The sequence below is a fragment of the Acipenser ruthenus genome, chromosome 21 (assembly GCF_902713425.1).
Source record: "Acipenser ruthenus chromosome 21, fAciRut3.2 maternal haplotype, whole genome shotgun sequence".
Taxonomy (NCBI): domain Eukaryota; kingdom Metazoa; phylum Chordata; class Actinopteri; order Acipenseriformes; family Acipenseridae; genus Acipenser; species Acipenser ruthenus.
The window spans coordinates 6206189-6227818 of NC_081209.1; the positions used below are offsets into that span (position 1 = coordinate 6206189).

Consider the following 21630-nt stretch of genomic DNA (forward strand, 5'->3'; position numbering starts at 1 on the left):
TATATATATTATGTATACTGTATCATATATGCCAACAGTCCCTATATGGTCGGGACAGTCCCGATTTCCTAGCAGATGTCCCGTGTCCCGATGCATAGGAAGAAAGTCCCGATATTTACCCATAGAAAAAAAAAAAGATTTATTCTGCACAGTAGAGTGAAAACCACACGCTGTGCTCTTCGTGCGGCTGAGACATCTGCTGATCACTAACTTACACAAAGGCAAGAACGCTTAATTTTGTCTATTTTTACTGTCATAATGGTCGTGTGGTGTTGAGTTGGGGGGGGGGATACGTCTATTATATGATAATGTGTGTTTTTTGCGTATGACCCCTCCCCACACCCCCAGGGACAAGCGTCCCGCTGAGCAGTTTCCAAATGTTGGCAACTATGCTGTATATATGCAACATATATTAGTGTTCAAATAACCCATGTTGAGTGTATACCAGTTTACAGAAAAAATAATTAAATTCAGAAAGGCTTTTTGCGCATTTTTGCAGTTTAATGAAAATGGTTGGTAGGCTTCTGAAAAATCAAAGAATTCTCCTGAACTCAAGCCCTCATCCTTATTCATTCCTTTACTGAGCTAAAGGTCAAGAAGCTGCTTTATTTGAAATATAAATGGACAATGACTGATTTTGAGTGAACTGCATTTAAATAGGGAGGGCATGTACAGCATGAGCCGGTATTTGAAAATCTATATTGCATTGTGTTCTACAGAATGAAAGACCTTTCACGATCTGCTGACCTTGTGCAGTGCTGTTGCTGTATTTATTTGTGCCTGGACATTATGCATTATGCCATTGATTCCTTGCAGGGCCTTTTATTTTGTAGCCAAAAACAAAGCTAATTGTCTGCATTACGGCAGATTTGTTCTGACATTAAAAAGCAACACAGGTATCTTTGCTCTAGCTTTTAAGGTTCAGTTAACCTTTATAGAAACTCGACATATTTTTAAAGACTTACAAAAATATTTTTATAATGCAAATAAATGTGGACTGAGAAAACAGTGGAACTTTTGTGCAGTATGTTTCTGAGAATAAAGAAATTAGTAAAAATAAAAATGTTAACAAGCCAACTTATCTAATTTTCTTTAGTCATTTTGCTTGTGTGGCATTTCCGACACTTTGCTATAGGGTTAGTAATTTGGATTATTTCTCAGGCAATGTTCAGTGTAATAATGACCAATTGGGTACGTCTTTAAAAAAAAAACAAAAAAAAACAAAACTAGGTGCTATATTGATGGATGCTGTCCATCATAAAAATGCAATTTATTATTTTTGGATTAAAGACTGTTTTAAAGGGATTTTAAAAAACATTCCCTAAGGTTAAACTGCTTTTAAAAATGAGAATAAACTAATCAACCCGGTGTCTAATTCGGTCTGAAAAAGGTTTCATGAACTACAAACTTGATTTAATTAAACAAAAAGTCTTTACTTGTAACTGCAAGAAGCAATACTATATTGTTTTCCTTACCTGGTTTAAACCGCCATTACAACTTAAAATTCACATGGAAAAGGGTATGGAAAAGGTCTAAGCATGGCAGTGATTAAGTTTTCCAGTTGCTGTTTTAAGGTGGCTACTCAATTTATTGTACAATATATTACTCTATATTAGGTTCTGGTCTCCTGGTCAGAAAAGTATTTTACAAGGAGAAATAACAAACATTCTTCAACAGAGTGTCAATCACATTTTTCTTTCTTTTTTTTTTGTTTGGATTACAATTAGAGGTGCAGAAAATTGAAACTGTTTGGGTTGTGAATACAGGCATTCTGTAATATGACATAATCATTCACATGAGCTAGAATAGACCTGCGAGACCCAGCATGCTGTTCATTCTGACAAGCTTTATTACTATAAACAGTTCCTACTAAGAGAGTGAGCTGCTGAAGCTTTTCAGCTGTCTCTTGCTTGTCTGGCCAAGACAGTAAGCGATGTGTATGTGGGGTAAGACATGAGAGAGGGGGTGGGGCAACTGGGGTAACACCAGACAGACATGCAGCAAGCTGTAAGGGTTTAGCCTGAATGCATTTGGCTGTATAAACTGGCCCCGCTCCAGCAGTGATTATGTAATGAAAAAGCTTATCTCTGCAGGTTCAATCTTTCTGTCTTTTGGCACTGTATTGTTTTTACACTCAGGAAAGTCTCGTATTATGCATGTCAGCTCAGCAGTTCAGACTAACTAGGTATGTATACCCTGTGGAGGTTTATGAACAAAGAAAAAAAGTCTTATTAGACTTGTTAACCGTCACGTCTCTTGATTTCTGTTATTAAATCTAATTTGCAATATAAAATCTTCTATAAAGTGTATCAATTGTAACAATCAATGACCATCTCAACAATTATGAAATAAAACACTTTAAATAGCTAGGTCTCTGTAACTATTACATAAATAATAATGCATATATATATATATATATATATATATATATATATAATTTATTGAAAACAAATATTGGAAGGCACCGGTCTTTTCTGTTTTTTAACATTCAAAACCAGTATATACAGTACTCCAATTCTCTCATGACATTGTATATTATTGTACTTCTCTCTGGAAATAAACAAGGTTTCAAAACGGTCAATCTGGTATATATGATCATACCTCCCAAGTTACTGTATGCAGTAGGCGTAGTATCATATCACTGTAGCTATCACAATGTTGGATGTTATGTAATGTATGTTTAGCTCTGCAGCTTGCACCATATGTTGTATTTTGTTAGCCATGCACACTACAATTGATCCTGGATTTATTCTCAGTTTGAATGGTTATAATGCTCCTAGCATGGAAACCTAATAAGCTTTTAGATTCAGAAAGATGAAGAAAACTTTTACTTTTAAATACATCAGGTCATTTTTTTATTTATTTTCACTTATTACTCATCTGTCTTTCCCTTACTGTACATGTCATACGCTAACCCTTTTGTATACTAAGCCTATTGAATATAGTAATGGTGTTGATAAAGGGCTGACCATAAATATGTACTATGTATAAGTGTTATACTATTATATTACTGCTGTATTGTGTGTAAGTACTGCAAATGCAAGAATTTGTCTTTCTTCATTAAAAAATATATATTAGTTCTGTCCACGTTTTAATTAAATAGTTTAATAATTCAGTCTGGCAAAGTAAAATCCATTTTTAATATGCAATGAACTAGACTGGTTCTGGCAAGACTTTTTGACCAAGAAGACTGATGTTCTTTACATGGTTGAAGAGGCACAGTATTATATTATCAGTAGAAACAAAGATGTTGTGTTTTTTTTAAAACATTTTTAAACAACCCACTGTGAAAAGACAAGGCACTTTGGCATTATTAATCTTTATTAAGAGTGTCAGTGATTAATGTTGATATCCAGTCTAAAGAAGTCAGAAGTCAATTGACATTACCAGTAATTTACTATGATGCCTGGAAGTTCTGTACTACAGGTTGCAGTGTCTTAATTGGTATAGTACAGGACAGAAGCTCTTAATGTGTAGCGTGTGTGTGTGGGAATGTACGGATGGCAGTGATGGGGTTAAATCTGTGCCTGCCAGCCATCACAGATGTGGCCATTCCCCATCCCTGCCAACCTTACTTCCCACACACACACTTTATACATGAAGGGCTTTTGCCCTGCCACAAATTCTTTATTCACAAGCCCCAGGGTGGCTAAACAGTGGCTACTTTGGGGGAAAAATAAACAAACATACAAACTTGTGAGTGGTTCATGACTAATACTACTACTGCATTTTAGCATGCTATATTAGTGTTGTGTAGTGATCACTTATCAGCGAGCGCAGCACAGAGCTTGATTACTCCAGTTTTAAATGTCACTTTTAGTGTTTTTATTGCTTGTGTTGATCCATAAATTGTGTGTCTTTGTGGATCTGGCGTTCATGTGTTTGTGACGGAAACAGAAACACACTGCTTAATGTGACATTTAGCTGTAGGATTTCTGTTTTGAGATTTTGAATGAAATTAGACAATATGATATACTGTGTTAAAACTCCCCTGTTTCAGTAGAATTTCTATTGATGCCCCTGAATAACTGTGATACCTCACTGAACAGCATGACCTTTCCTGAGTACTGTGTTTGGGAAAGGTGGAGATTATTGTCTTGTGACATCTTCACTCACAGCGGAGAGTAACACAATGTGAAGCCAGCGACAGAGTGTGAAAGTCTCTGTTTTTGAGAGCTACGGTGATAGATAGCACCGTGTAACAAATTTTTTTATTTTTTTGGTTCCTGGGTAGTAAGTGTTATTTCCTAATTGCTTATGCCTCAAAAGTATAGAAAATTGCTATTATTCCCCACAAACTTTGCTTTTGTGACCAGGACAGTGATATTTTGAAATTTACCTATTTCCAGAACATTCCAGATAGATTCAGTGCTGAGTAAACTTGGAGTAACTTCTAGAACTTTCTAGAACTTTCCAGTAATATAAATAGTAGTATAAATACAGGGGCCTTAAGCCCACCAGTTCAGTTTAGTTCCAGCTGCCTAAGTGGATACATATCTGCATTTTTCTGAGATGGCATCAAGAGGCTGCAATGGTGGCATTCCTGATGGGTCTCCAAGGCGGTTTTACCAAGTTTCCCTGCTATCTTTGCCTTTGGGACAGCAGGGACACCAAGGCGCACTACCACAGGCGGGACTGGCCACAGCGGACCGAGTTCTCTGTGGGGAGGAACAACGTCAAGTGGGAGCCACTGGTGGACCCCCGGAAGATGCTGATGCCACCACTGCACATCAAATTGGGCCTTATGAAACAATTTGTCAGACTTCTAGATAAGGAGTCGGCAGCCTTCAAGTACCTTCAAGACTTCTTCCCTAAGCTGTCTGAGGCAAAGGTCAAAGCCGGTGTCTTCGTCGGACCACAGATAAAGAAGATCCTGGAGTGCAATGAATTCCCCAAGAAGCTCACTAGTAAGGAGAAAGCGGCTTGGAACAGCTTTGTCACAATGGTTTGGGGCTTCCTGGGTAATCACAAGGCCGAAAACTATGTGGAGCTGGTTGAGACTCTGGTGAAGAACTACGGCACCATGGGCTGTAGGATGTCCCTCAAAGTCCATATCCTTGATGCTCATCTTGATAAATTGAAGGAGAACATGGGAGCGTACTCGGAGGAGCAAGTCGAGCGCTTCCACCAGGATATACTGGACTTTGAACGCCGCTACCAAGGACAGTATAACGAGAACATGATGGGAGACTACATTTGGGGGCTGATTCGTGAAAGGATTTACAGTATAACCCTAAATCTCGAAAAACTACTCACTTCTAAATCTTTTGTAGTCATTTTTGTATTACTTTAGTATAAATACATGTTAATTTGGATTCATATGTTGTTTTTTTCTGACTTTATGTGAACGAAAAGACACAAATTCACCCGTTTTCTCATTGGAAATAGGTAAATTTCAAAATATCACTGTCTGGTCACAAAAGCAAAGTTTGTGGGTAATAATAGCCATTTTCTATACTTTTGAGGCATAAGCAATTAGGAAATAACACTTACTACCCAGGAACAAAAATTGTGTTACATAGTGTAGTCACTGTTGGTTTCACACTGACAGAAGAAATGTATGGTGTCTGAACTGGAGCATGGCAATTTCTTTTTTTTTTTTTTATGTGGTGTCACATTTGAGATACAGGGCCCTGTTCATAGAGCTTTAACACAAGTTATTTGAAGAATCTATTTTTAAAGTCTATTATAAAATGTGTGATATTCACAAAACTGTCTGAAATAATTTCACGAATATCAAACTTTAGTTTATTTATCAAAAAGGACTTTATTTAAGCCTGCCTTAAAGAACCTCCTGTGCTAAAGCTTTGGAAATAGGATTTATTTTATTCCTAGAATAAAACGTACTACATATGGAAGTTCAAATGCACATAGTAACGGAAATAATAAAATTGAAAACATTTCATATTCCATCTCATGTTCCTGAATTCTTTTTTTTTTTTTACTGCTTCTGTATGATTTAGCTAATTAATCTTCAGAAACCTTTTACAGTGAATAGTTTGAATTAGTTAACATTTGGAAAGCTCTGTAGAAAAGCTCCCCTTTCTTCTATCAAAGGTTAATTAGTCATGCGTTTTACTGATTGTGACCGGGTCTTACGTCACTTGCGTGGATAGCCGCTGTGTTTAGCAAAACAGAGAGACAACTGGGGGTGGATTTGAAACGCCGGCACAGGCGCGCAGGATTTATTAACAAACAAACAAACAGAAATGAAAGTAAAGGTGGTCATGTGACGTTACCAGCCATGGTAACGCACAGAGGACACATACAGCAAGCTGTACAAAAGGCAAAATAAAATACAGTACAAAAACTACAAATAAAAGGTGCCCCAGAGGGCGAGCGCTAGCCTTAAAACGACGCGTCCCGCTCCAGGAACCGGCTACACTACGTAACCCTCACTATACATCACATGGGATCACTATCCCCTAAACTAACCTATTGATGAGCCGGTATTCATACAACGACTCGTGCTGCTTCATACGGCCTTGGCTGGGCATTGCCTTCACAAGCACCGCTTGCAGTCTCAGGGTTGCGTAGCTGTCGTTCCTGCAGCACGGACCCTCTCCTCCCGAGTGTACGCCGCTCCCCTCTGGCATGGCGTTACAGTCGCCTCGAACCATCTCCCGCGGATGCTTTTGAACTGACGGACACTCGGTCAAGACCCGCCCAACTGCTGATTGAGGTCCAGCACAGCCAATCACTTGCTGCCCTTCCCCTCAACCAAGCCTAGCAGGCAGCAAGTCTCAATCGAGCGCCCGTCTGTAAAACAATAATTCAATTAAACAAATCAACTCCAAAACGACATACAATAAACCCATTTCCCCATACAAATGATATCAACACTAAATACACACGTGCAGGGCAATCGCCCTGCTACACTGATACTAATAGGAAATCTCATTTGGCAGTAAAATAGATTATATTGTGACTGCTGGGTTCATTTGGATCACTGTGAGAGATCTAGTGATTTTCATTTTCTGTCAGAACTGTTTTGAATTTGAGTTTTCATTGATTTGGTAGAATGAATGAGGCATGCTAAGTTTCTTGATAGTACCTAGAGAGAAGCCGTTATTTATTTTTAGGTAATGTTGCAAACGAGGAATGTGTTAATTCCTGCAACATTTTTTTTTAAACCATATCTATAGGGCAGCAGTGTGGAGTAGTGGTTAGGGCTCTGGACTCTTGACCGGAGGGTTGTGGGTTCAATCCCAGGTGGGGGACACTGCTGTACCGTTGAGCAAGGTACTTTACCTAGATTGCTCCAGTAAAAACCCAACTGTATAAATGGGTAATTGTATGTAAAAATAATGTGCTATCTTGTAACAATTGTAAGTCGCCCTGGATAAGGGCGTCTGCTAAGAAATAAATAATTAATAATTAAATTATACCACTTAGCCCTGTAACAGTATGGATTTCTGTTCCATACAGAATACTTGGTTTTCCAATTTGAAAAAAAAACATCATAGGTGGACAGGGAAATGGAGAGATTGGCACTAAACATCCTTGTTTTACTCAGAGAAAGGTCACTTTGAAGCTGATCATGAAAAAAACTCATGATTGCATTGACGCAAGCAGTCGTGGTAAAGATATCTCGGACAGAGCTTACACCGAGTTTGACTGCACGATGAATCCCAACAAAACTACATCAGGATGGGCATGGGTTGTTGTAATGCAAATTAATCCAGTCTTATTAACTGGGGACCATCTTGCAAACTCTACAACATGTAATGTATTTGAAAGCTGCATCCGAGGCTTCCTTTTGATAGGTTAATAGAGGACAGCTGGTGCCAAATGATTTGCCGTACCAGTGTCTGCTCTTTTGCTGTGAGTGATGCAATAATATCTTGTTATCCACAGTAATCTATTGAAATTCCCCTCTTAGTCTCTCAATCGTGTTGCTGTGACTTCGCAATGCCATTGGGGAGGATATTGTTTCCATCTTGTGTTGTTCTGGGTGTATTGATCTGTTTGCCGTTTTTGCTCCAACATGACATGCCAAAGCCAATCCACTTGTTGTACATAACAGCACTGTCAAGCAGAGATTCGGTTTCTTTCAGCCCCAGCGTGCGCTTTGGTGCAGTGCCTCAGGATACACACTAGCACACTACTACACTGTTGAATAGTGTCCAGTAACTAAAACCAGCATACACAATCGCAGAAACCCTGAATACACAAAAAAATATAGGACAGAGAAGAAAGCTGTCCAATCCCCCCTCCCCACAGCAGAACATTTTCATCTTGAAATGAAGAATACCTGGTTCCTTTTGTGGCTTGAAGGCTGAAGCAGCACCCTATCTTCCGTTATTAACAATGCAGATATAATGTCATTTAACACATTGCAGGTTTACTAAATCTGTGGGACCTCATGCGCAAAAATCTGTGTGCCGTAACATTTTAATTTGTATCAAAAAAGAGCCGCCCTTCAGAAATACCAGCTGTTTGGAGTTGCGTAACTCCAAAGAGCCATTATGAGAAAGTGGGCTTACAGGCTGCCCTGCAGAGTCAGTGTGATGAGTCAGAGAGAACCAGTCTGATTTATAAGGGCCCAGAAGCTGACATAACGGGATGCTGTCAGTATAGAGGAAATGTGCTAGAGCTGCCAGTGGTATGTTTAATCAAACAATGAGACATAGCCTGCGTTACGAGGCATGAAATCCAGCCTTATTGGAATCAAGCATGGGTTTTCTATTGTAATGAGATATTGTGTTCAGAAAATATAGATATATGCATCCAGATATGCTGACTGCTGCTGATGGTTGGAGGGGCAGATAGATACAAATGCATGTACTGTAAGTTATATTAAGAAATCGAATATCTACTGTGGTAGTGATGCATTTTATTTAGTTACAGATACAGGATATTGAAAAGGAAGTATAACCAAGCTGTAACAACACATCCCTATATTGTTGCAGTTGTGTTCCTGAGCAGAATGTGTGATGCGGCATAGTGTGCTATTGATATTCAGAAAAGGGTTTGAATAATGAAGTATAGATCGGATCTCCTGGAGCAGTGACAAGATGGACAGGCAAGTGCTGAATGATTATGGTCCGCTACATGAAGTCTTTTCAATGCAAGGACAGGGCTTTCACATTCTGGAAACATTTGCAAAGCATATTGTCTGTTGTCTTTCCTGATCTCATGAGCCTGACTTAGACCAGTATTTGTATTCATTTATCTGGATTTAATTTTAGTTGACATTAATGATTCTACATTAACTCATGCAGCAGTGCAGATTGTATTTATATATCGATATACCCACATTCCATAGTGAACAATCTTCATGTCATAAAATATGCTTCACCATTATAACTGTGCTTGTATATGGTTAAATTCATCAAATGTGAGAAATGTAAGAATAAATATGAAGCTTTGTAATCCATTAGACAAGCTCTTCTACGAGTTGTATTTATTATTATTTTAATTGTTATTAAAACATTGGTATCAAATAGATTACTGTCAATGAAGTCCCCCCCCTATATCTTTTAATGTAATCTTGGGGGTTGGTGGGAGCTTCAGAAGAGCCCAATAACCAGCTTCAGGATGAAACAAACACAAAAAAAACTTCAGTTAAGTGTACCTGGTTTCCATTTGGGTTATGTTTGTATTTAATTTACAGAGCAAGCAGGGTTGTTGTGAATTAACTCAACTGAAGGTCTGATGTGTTCTATCTAATAAGATTGGACTGCTTTTCTGCAGGTCTTCTAATCCGATGAGAAAGGTTAAAAGAGATGACAACTTGCCTTTATAGAAACTGAAGCATGCACTTGGGTCCTAGCCTGACGGGGGCCAGTCAGATTTCATATAAACAGGACTGCATTATTATGTTAATACATGCTGATAACTGCACAGTCATCTTTTATTTTTTACCATGGCTTAGATAAAGCTTAACTGTAATGACCTTGCAGGAGGTTATTCAGATTTGACTTTAATGTGTCTTGTCATGTTCAGGGCAGAGAATGGAAACAGTTCAGAGTTAGAAGATTATATAAATATACTGTTGCTACTGTAAAGAACAACAAGCCTTTCCTGTATCCGTGTGAAATCAGCTGTTTCCAGAAATTATAACCAGCGATATACCATCATAAGGGTTTGCATTCATGTTTGTGGAGGGGCCTTAGTGATTGCACCCAACTAACAACTACTCCTTCTGAAACAGATTTGTTCTCATTGCATCTTAAACATGTACATGCATGCAGAGATTGGTATGTTAATCCAGGAATTACCATCTACTACAAATATTAACAGAACAATGATGGATATGTGCACTGCATTTTAAAACAGTTTTTCATTAGCATCCGTAGTTGTAGTAGTGTGCAGTTCTGCTCAAAGATGAATATATTTAGGTCTTCTATAATGCCTTGCATTACCAATTATTTTTTTTTAGACAGGACTAAAGAATGCCATATGTTATATTGACTTCATTGAGCTCCTGTTAAAATCAATGTATCCGTCAGTTTCGGATCAGATGATACAGACTCCGCAGTCTGATTGATTACGCTTTCCTGTTGTTACGACAATCCATGCAGCATTTTTTTGTACTGGACATGTTAATACTATAGAGCTTCTTAATTTGTTATTTCATGTTGTGTTTTCACACTGGACACTGCAATTTCTTACTTGCAGAGATTATGTAAAGCCCTTTATTTTAGTGGACTGAAAATGTCATGTGTTTTATATATTTTCTAAATGTAGCCACTTTTATTTTAGCGTTTTCACCTACAGATGTGTGTGTTTTTCATGATGTGGGTTTGCACTGGACGCTGCAGCTTTAAATTTGAATGTTTGTTTAGTGAAAAGATTTGAAATGACAAAACAGTGGACGTACTGCAGCAGCTTTGAATTGTATTTCACCAGTCATTAAATATGTTAACTGCACTTCTTGATTCTGTAGCGTGACTGTGCTGTGCTCTGCCTTTTGAATTTTAAGCATGCCCAATTGTAAACGTATTGTATCTACCTAATGTTAAAAATACTCCCTTTGCAATAATGCCTGTAATTTCACCCCTGCGTGAATGACCACCTCCCCCCTCCCCCCTCCCCCCACACATACATTTTAGCCTAAACGACAACTTTACGTGCCCCGAAGACGTTGACTGGGCAGAATCCAGTAGACCTTCATAAAACAATTAAGTACATATTTAGTAAAATGCAATACCCTTTAAACATTTATTTGCTGTTGTTGACGTTGTTTCATGACATACTGTGTAAGCTTAAAAACAAAAATCATTTTAATAATTGAGAAGACTTTCACTACACCCTGTAATGGGGCAGTTCTGCACAATGCATGTTATTTGTAATGACAATGCTCAATCACAGAATAACAAAGCATGCACAGATTACAATACAGCTTCAAATAGCAATTTAATGTTTGGTGTGTTTTTTTATTTGTTTGTTTGTTTTGTTTTTCTTTCACTTTCCCAAATTTATGCAATCCTTTTTAGTGGTTGCAGATTTTATTACATTTAGTAAATTAATAGCTAAAGAGACAAAGTACTATAGGTTGCATTACAGCAGTTTCTTGTATTTATGATCTGATCACATGCACAGAGGAGGCACTACACCTACAAATACTGATGCGCTTTGTTATTTGATATACAGGGTGATTTGAAAGTAAGTTTACCACATCAAGGCACCATAGCTCATGCGGTAAACTTACTTTCTAATCACTCTGTATATCAGCTAAATCTTTCCTTCCTTGCTTGAAAGCCATTGCAATTTCCCTGCTTCCTCTGCCTGCTTTCATACCTGTACATCTTGGGATGCTGTTTTAATGTCAGCGTTCTTGTCTGTTACCATGGTTACTGTCAATCCTGTCTCGGTCATGTCAGCATTCAGTTACCTACCATGTTAAAGGCACTGTTTGGTTTTATTGTGTTATGTACAATGATGAAGAAATATGTTTGAACTATATATATATATATATATTTTTTTTGGAATGCATGTAAAATAATGTACTATGATTTTATTACAGAAAATAGGTCCTTGTTCATCCAAATCTATTTTTAAATGAAGGGTCATTTTATACTGACGTTGCCAATTTCACAGAACATTCAGAGCTGTGACATTCTAGTCTTGAAACACAGCCAATGTTCCTGCATGTTCCATTAAGACAATTTATGTGTGTAAAACATGTGTAATAGTTTTGCAGTATTACAAAAAAGAATCAACCGTACCAGAAACATATGGTTATATAGTGCGTTATTTGAATGCCATGGTAGTCATGTCAGTTATAGTATTTTCATGACTTATAGTAAGATGAATTGCAGGAGGACATTTAAATAGTTTTAGAAAGTATTAATGCTATCTGGCTATCACATATCGAAAGTCATGATTTATGCTGCATTGAGATGCCTTGTAAAATGTACCCACTGGATGCCACATTTACAATATGTCTTAGGTTAAATCTATCAATATTGCAAAACAAAATTACTGAAATGAGGAAGGAAAGTGTTTTACAGATGTATAACAGTGGGAAGCAAATTATCTTAAATGCAAACTTGTGCTTTCAAGCCCCCACAGTAAAACTTTAGATCCTTACACTAGAGGGAAAATCTGTTGTGCCAAAATTGTTGAAGTGGGTTTGTTTTAAAATCGATCAAATGAACGTTTAAAAGATATTGATCTAAACTTCTTCTGATACCTGGAGCCGTGGCCACAGAAGGGTACCTGCAAAATCACCTGGCCCTGCAAAATCACCTGCCCTGCAAAATCACCTGGCCCAGCAAAATCACCTGGCCCTGCAAAATCACCTGGCCCTGCAAAATCACCTGGCCCTGCAAAATCACCTGGCCCAGCAAAATCACCTGGCCCAGCAAAATCACCTGGCCCATCAAAATCACCTGGCCCAGCAAAATCACTTGGCCCAGCAAAATCACCTGGCCCTGCAAAATCACCTGGCCCAGCAAAATCATGCTCAAATGCATGCAAACAAGCAATGCTCCAGCGCTACAGCATTTCAACCTGGGTTTCTGACTTGACTTTGAAAGACACTTAGCTTGCCAAACCCCAGATCATGTCACTATCAGCACTTTTAAAAGTTAGGAACAAGTATGTTATCAGCCCCTCACTTGGCATATTGCAGTCGGCAGGATCAGCCCAGTAAGACAGAGCATCCTGGGCATCAGCAGAGACAGAGAATTGACCCCAACCCTGTGTGGAACACTATAATGACCCAATTCACAGTCCCCTTTTAAGGACTTGTTTGAGAAGCAATGTTTGATGAAAGCAAAAACAGCAATACAGAATAATGCAGACCACACATAGGTTATTAAACAGATAAGAAATTAAAGAATTAAAGATTCCTTTCAAGGCACCAGTGGGTGTGTCAAATGGGTCCGACATCAAAGTCATATTTATAGTTAAACTCAAACAAGGATTCAAAAGCATATTGATTTGAGTTACTTAAAATATAATTTTTTCACAGCTGCTGTTATGACTCGGCATGTCCTATTGCTTTGAACTCTGCAGGATTTCAGAAATGAAATTATGTACAAAGCTAAAAAATGTATCATTAATGTTTTTTTTTTTTAATTAATTAATTAATTAATTTATTTATTTATTTATTTATTTATTTATTTATTTATTATTACTGTCACAAAGACGGCCGGAGTGGGTGGCGTCAGACCAGATGCAGGAAATAAACAGACAGGTGTGGTTTGGTGAAGCTGAGCGAATGCTTTCGCTCAGCATTTAATAAACAGAACAGAAAATAAAAGGTTTTAAACACAAAAACACAGGACACGGCACTTGTAGCCAAAATAAACAGACAAACAAAACGAACTAACACTTAACAAACGGTGCGAGACAAACAAACACGGTGAGAACAAACACTTTACGTTTTATCTTGCTTTTCTTTCTCCTTCTCTCTCTCCCGTTCTCCACTCTCGAACACCCAACCCTGAGTGAAAGAAACGTGCATCTATATATACTGTTGTGCTGGGATTCAATTACTAATTAATTATTCACTTGAATCCCAGCACGTGAATTAATTCTGTGCAACCCCGTGCTCACATATTACATTTAACCAGCACATGAAGTGATCTGTGCTCTCCTTGTGCCTAAATACAAATCTACACTTTTTAAATACACGTGAAACACAGACCCGTTTATATCCCATGTACCAATGACTATACACCAACATTTACACACGCACGCAACACACAAATGCACACAGGGACGGGGCACATTGCCACAATTACATATTCATTTTTTCAAAAGCATCATTCTTTAATCAAACTTCAAATATTTAACTACAGGGGAATGTCCCACATATTTAACACTAGCCACCTTTGGCCACCTGATGACACTGTCAGCTAAAATGCCAATCACTGAAAATTTATGCTGGCTATATTAATTTCCATTGTCAGAAGGTCTGGACTGTTCAGTAAAACCACCCAACCAACGTACACTGGCAGAATTACTTGCTGAATATGTATTTAGGCTTTTTTTTTTTTTATTTTTTTTAACATGTACAGTACTGTAAAAAATATAAATTAACATCTGCCCTTAGATAAGCTCAAATCTCAAACATTTTTCCATTTGAAATCTCACTGTCAAAGAGATTAGGTTGATCTTAAACCCACGAAGCATTACGAGAAGGATGCTAATGAGTTATACCAAAAGTGAAGTTGTCTTCACTTGTCGGCATTGTATTTGCTGTAAGCATTACCAAACATCCAGCCACCCAAAATAAATTCACAGCATGTTGACAACTTCATGCTCAAGGCATGTAGGAACATATGGTTTCATTAGATCGCAATATAAAAAAAGCAGGAAAGATCAAACTTGTTATGCATGCTGTTCTTTCTGCTTCCTTACATATGATCATTACATTTTAATATGCCCGATCACACTTGAATAATGTTTAAAATCTAAGAAAGCATTCCTTTATTGGCAAGATAATTGAAAAGCAGATTAAATTAAATGTAATATTTAAAATACCTGTAATACATGTTAAAAAGTCACAATATTGCAAGTGTATTTAGATGATATTATTTTTAAAAAGATTTGTATTGATCATTTTAATACACATTCTAGTCTGTGTTCTTTTATAACATGTATAGATGTTTTCATAGATCCTGTACATGCAGGCAACTCGGCAAGCAGTAGCAGTTAACCGCGTAATAGCACTCTTTACTCGGAAGCATTTGTTTAAAAGGAGGTTTGAAAATTGTAAAATCAAACAGATCGTTTTCAAAAATCTGACCAAACATTCTAGACATGTCTTATTTCTTACATTGTTAATGCTTTGATGTGGCTTGTTTTATATATATATATATATTTCTTCCCCCCCCAATGCTTGCGACCCCATAACAAACATGGTACTGAAATAGACCGCACTGATGGGGGACCCTTGGGGAATGCAGGATCTCCACACTGCAATATTTCTGCCATTTTTGTTTTGCTTACATTGACAACGTTCTCGTACCTGACGCTGATTGGAAGCAGTTGTTTTGATGAACGCTTAGAGAATTGCCTATATTGATGTTAGCTGAACAGAATACAGTGTGATACCGCCTGGGTAAGTAACAAACACAAGGGAAAGTGAGTGGAACACTATATATATATAATAAATACTGTCTCTTAACCCTGATGTCTACTGCGTCTGTTGTATAATGTTTTGTAACAGGGCTACAGACCACAGACAGTCTTTGGATTAAATGTACACAACGTTGACGGGATTCTTAACGTATATGATATTTTATAGCTTTATGATATTAACCATTGATTTACAGCAAGGTGAAAGGTTACAATCTGGACAGTGCTGCATGTCACTTGTGAGGACTTAGAAAAATGTCACTGTTTTCGATAATTGAAATAGACCCGATGGAGTTTTATCCTCATTTGCTTTTCTCATTAGAGAGGGAATTATGCAGCTCAGAGCTCCCAATAGAAGATTGAGTTACAGCTCTTTATAGATGGCACAATAGCAGTAACTGGTTCTACTTGACGGAGGTCGTGAATAAATAAACAGCATTACAATTCCAGGCTACTTCACAGATGGAGAGGGTAAACCACAGAGGATTCAGTCGCTAACATCAACAAATGGTATACTTTGAAGTTTTCTTTTTTACTTACCGCACAACCCAAAAAGCTACCGTTCTTTGGTAAGTATTGGATTTTTAAATGGTCCGCAGCACCGTTGTTTGTTTTAAATAATGTTTTTTATTTATTTAGTTTAATTTAGTTTAGTTTTTTAAACCCGAAAGACTTAAAATGCTTTGTTTCAGATCGTTAGTAGGCATTAATAAACTTGAGAAACTGAACTACTGGACCGAAAATCTAAAACAAATCTACTGTACATATACTTTCTTCTCTTTTATTGCAAAATACTTGAAGAGGTTGTGTATTTTGATATTTAAACTAAGTTAAAAATAACCTCTTGAGAAAGCATGGAATACAGATCAAACCTTCCTATGTCATGAATAGAATCGGTCCCTGTGTGTTTTTAAACATTGTTTTCATCTTTCTATCTTTTGTTGTGGAAAAAAGTAAACAGTAGCCTGCATATTATGAATGTAGGAATAAAGCTGATGTAGAAAAGTGGGGGTTGATGTCCCTTAGACAGAGGTTAGGTTCCAAATGCGAAGCGTCACATTGTGGAACTTTTACTATTTTAGAACCCTTTGCAATTCTATAGAAGCCTCTGTTTTGGTATATCAGCACTGGATGTCAACAGTTCAACACACCGTTTCAAAACTCAAGGATGGATTCCAACAAATTATTCCTAAACTGCTTAGGTAACTTGACTCTGGTCTGAAAATGTGTTGGGTGTCAAGAGTGATGAGTTGGCTGAGTCACTAACTACTGATATAGGATCCCCCATACTGAAACTCAACAGGCCGTTCCTTAACAAAACCTTTCTGTTGACCTCTTGACATTCATCACTGAATTGAGAAGCAGCCAATGGTTCTTCTTAGAACCTAAACATAATAAGAGTTCCAGAGAATGATGGTTCCATGTAGAACACTCAGAAACCTGGTATAAAGCAGAATCTCAAACCCTTTAACTGTTCACCATACAAAAGATTCAAATTGTATAAATATAAATGCCTCAACTGTTCCTCACTTGGTGCTGATGAACTGAACTGTGCATATCACCACAGAGAGAATACACCTTTTTTTATCCCTTGGAGACCAGGCAGTGTGTGATTCTGGCTGTCAAGATCACAGTGTTTATACAGCAAACAGGTGCACAAGAGCCTGAATAGATTGCCTCTGCAGCCATTTTCACCCACACTTAAAGTAATAAAGCATATAATCATACACCCATGTCAGTCAGTAGCTCAGAACAGGGAAATAACAAGTATATAAGCAGGTTTGTTTTTCAATATCTACAACTGATACAGTACTGTGCAAAGATGTTACGTTAGCTAACAGTGATGGAGGGGGTCTGTGAGTGGGCATGATAATCGCCTGAAAAGCAGCGGGACTGAAATTAGGAAAACAAACTGCTGAAACGGTGTGTTAAAACAGTTTAGGGAAAACTACATCTAGCTGTCTGATTGTATTATGTCACACTGGTATTTTAATAGTGTGTGTGTGTGTACTGTACTGTTTGAATCTGAAAGCTAAAGCAGCACCTTCAATAAGCTTGTTACTTGCTGATTGCAAATTATTGCATTGAGCAATTTCTAATGGCAGGTATCTTTCATAAATGCATGTGCTGAATTTACTCTTTGAAGATAATTACCTGCAAAATCTCTCTCTTTTTTTTTTTCAGCAGCTGAGAAATGAGCCTCTATCCCCGGATCTTCCAGCAGTGACAACAAGAAATTTAGAGCAGATCCAATTGCTAGAAGACAAGAACAGCGCCTTTAGGGTAGAGGTAGCAACTCTAAAGCAGGACAAGCAGCACTGTAGACTGCTGGTAAGCCATGTCTGAGGTTACCTTAAATCACTGTGGTTAAAGGTGCAGATCGTTGAAATTGTACATTTGAAGGGGTCCCTGCTAGGATGTTGTTGCGATGCCAGCTGGAAAAAATGACCCTATTCTATTTTTGCGCACAACTCTTCAAAGCAGTTTATTTTAAAACTGTTAAAAATGTACATTTTTAGCAACTTGAGTAACGTGGGTTATTATTATACTCTATGAGGGCCAACTCGCTTATTCATGTAACAAAATAATTAGACCTGTGTTTCTTGTGCTATCGTTCTGTAAAAATATGTACTTATTAGAGGGAATGGTGTGAAATATGTAATCTGCCAAGCAACACAGAGGTCTTTCTAATTGTACAGCCTGGAAACGAGCCAATAAACAAACAGTACAAAACATTTAATGATGATCAAAGGTGAGGTTTTAGTTCATAGGTCAAGGTTTGCAGCTGACCTTTGGAACAGCTTTTCTTGTTGGAATACGTAGGTGAAATCGACTCAGAGATTCTGAGTAGTCATACAGTAGTTATACAGTATGGAAGGAATTAAATCAGCATTTTATATGTAGAAAGCACGAGAATGCAGTTCAAATTTAAGCTGTTGTGTATTGTCTCCACGATGGAAGTCATGCAGCGTTCTCCTGAAAAAAAAAATGCTTCCAATTCCAAGACCACTTTTATTCAATATAAATAATCTACAAAACATAAGAGCTCAAGATTATTTATTATTATTTATTATTTGTTTATTTAGCAGACGCATTTATCAAAGGCGACTTACAGAGACTAGGGTGTGTGAACTATGCATCAGCTGCAGAGTCACTTACAACAACGTCTCACCCGAAAGACGGAGCACAAGGAGGTTAAATGACTTGCTCAGGGTCACACAATGAATATATGCTCTTTGAGCTAAAATATATATATATATATATATATATATATATATATATATATATATATATATATATATGTATATATATATATATATATATATATATTATCTGTAGCAGCTGAACATTTTCAACATATCCCAAATACTGATGATAGTTTTTTGATCACGTCATGCATCATACATAGTAGTCGTTCAGGAACACCCACCCTGTCATGATAAAGATGGTATTGCAGCTGTTACCTGCACATTGTGATATTTACCATTGTAATATACCATGATCTCTAATGGGTAGTAATGAGGTTAATGAATACATTTCAGTGAACAAATTACAGTGTGGTCATTGATATGTGGATGCAGTGTGTGGTCTGCCTTCCCGGGTGTTGATATTGTTTGTGTTTACCCTGATTAGAAGAATGAAAGCTGCAATGAATATTTTATTATAGGTAGATAAAGATGCTTGTTGAGTTTGCATGTTGTGCTAGATCAAGGCGTTTGAGTGTGATTTACTTTGCTGCTCAGCAGCTACTTGTCTGTCTCTGAAGAACTGTAATCCCCTCATGTACGGTGCACACCTGTATAATCTACTAACCATACAGTGGGGAGAAGACCGAAATTCTCTACATAATGCAAAAGCATGGGGTGTGCTTGCCATCACAGTAAAGTAAGGTTAGCACTAGAGAAGTGAGGCTATGCTTCTGTTTGTATTTATGTAAAAATAAATACATAAAGTGCTGGTCATGCATCACTTTATGAATTCAGAAACACTTTTGTCACCGTTTTGTTGATCCTGAGGATTGGATCCATGCTGGATACCAAGGCAACCATGGAGTCCAAGCAGTCAAGCAATATTGCATGGTCCACAGAATCAGATGCTGTTCAAGGGATTATAGGTGCACTTTAATTATAGTGATGACCATTTCATTATAGGCTGGTCAGTGGAGTTTTTTCTTATAAGAGTTGATGATTTATTTAACACAGAACAGGAAAATGAGCTGCATAGTTCCTCACCTTAACGGCAAAGCCTATCAAAAGCTTTATAAAAAGGTGCTTTATTTTCCAACATAGTATGAGTCATACATTAAAGTCAGAGTCTGTATTAATGTTAAATGATGCATGCCTGCAAATATCTTTCTTTCGGTTAGAAAAACAAGAAGGGAATGGAAAATAATTAGTTGTATTGCGTCAAGTTAATCTAAATATAGCCATATATTACCTTCCTTTGTCCCATTGATCATAATGTAATAGAGGGGGCATGGGGCTGCATTATACTAAGCTGTACTGTTTTACCTGTTAGTTGCTAGGTAACGGCAACATGCTAAGCATAATTAGTCCCATGTCAATAAGTCTCATTTTTCCAGCATGTGCAGGCAATAGAGGGGTGCTTTTCACACACAGAGATTGTGTACACATGATAAAAGCACAGACAGAATTGCAATGACTTCTTTACCTGAAGTAACAACAACATACATGCTGGAACTGTTGTCATAACAACAGCAGTTGTAAAGAAGAATGAAACAGCAGTGGGAAATTGTCAGAACATTATTGTGACTTTGAGCTGCGGGCTTATAATTAATGCATATTTTAATATACATCGCAAATGCTTGGACAACATGATGCAAATAACAAGCCTGTTTTCCTCCTCATGCATTATCATATTTAGTGAGTGATTGATGCCATGGGCAGTGAAGGTAAGGGATTAATCACAGGTCATCACTATTTTGATATCTACTTGTTATCCTTTATGTTATTAATTTAATGTTTATTTATGCAGTATAATTATATAAGGTTACGTGGGTTATTTCTTGATAGCATTGATAAACAAGATTGCTTTTATCTTGCAAATATTGACATGCTGGTCACACTGGAGATGTGCTGAATTTTTTATTTTTTATTTTTTTTTAAATGGTGCATGAATCCCCTTCCATCGTGATTTCAAAATAAATCTTAATCAGCCTGCTGAAACACTGGGTATGACACAAAACCAATGACAGTGTCAGCAGAGGGCCAGCTGTCCTTGTGAGCAGCGACCTTCAAGCTCAACAGTCTGTTCATGCTTAAATCTCAAAGGATTTTTAGTAGCATTTGGACCGACAAGGGATCCGACTGTCCCTGTTTTATCCAGTACTGTCTGTGTGATTCTAATACATGTACTACTCGCATCTGATGTGCAAATCAAACCTTTATAAATAAACTCTTGTTTAGAAGAAAAAAAATAATACTACCCTTTATTTTTAAAGGGGTTGTTTTTTAGTTCAGTTGAATGATCATTTGGATAATTAACTTCTCTGCCAAGATTTCTTAAAAATATATAGCAGTTTGCAGTGCTGGATGCAGTAGGGCTGTACTTAAAAACATATTTGTTAAGATGATTTCCAATTAACGTATTGCTTTTCTTTAGATTTAGATTTTTACAAACATTATTTATCACAAAAAACTTTAATGAGAAACTGAAATGATTAAAATATTATTCCATAATGAATGTGTGTCACATTAGATTGATAGGGATGATTCTTTAAATGTCTGGATTATCATAGAAATCCTCTTTAATACCCCTAGGGACTCTCCAAGCTCTCACTGATGAAGGGAAGTATGTGGGGTCTATTCAATGAATCTGGACAGTGTTAGACCTCAATGTCGCAATTGTTTTATCATCATTATTTGAACGTCTTCTGTTTGTTTTAGCATATATATATATATATATATATATATATATATGTATGTGTGTATATATATATATATGTATGTGTATATATATATATATGTATGTGTATATATATATATATATATATATATATATATATATATATATATATATATATATATATATATATATATATATGCCTGTGTCTGACATTTCTGATCATTTAAT

General features: G+C 37.1%; 1 protein-coding gene across 2 annotated transcripts in view; it reads left to right on the plus strand.

Moving 5' to 3' along the window:
* LOC117973344 (RIMS-binding protein 2-like) overlaps positions 1–21630 on the plus strand; it is a 137285-nt gene that overhangs the window by 19827 nt on the left and 95828 nt on the right. For both annotated transcript variants that reach the window (XM_058994608.1, XM_058994609.1), the window contains one exon: positions 17722–17868. In XM_058994608.1, the coding sequence (XP_058850591.1) occupies positions 17722–17868 (147 nt within the window). The remainder of the gene's footprint in view (positions 1–17721; positions 17869–21630) is intronic.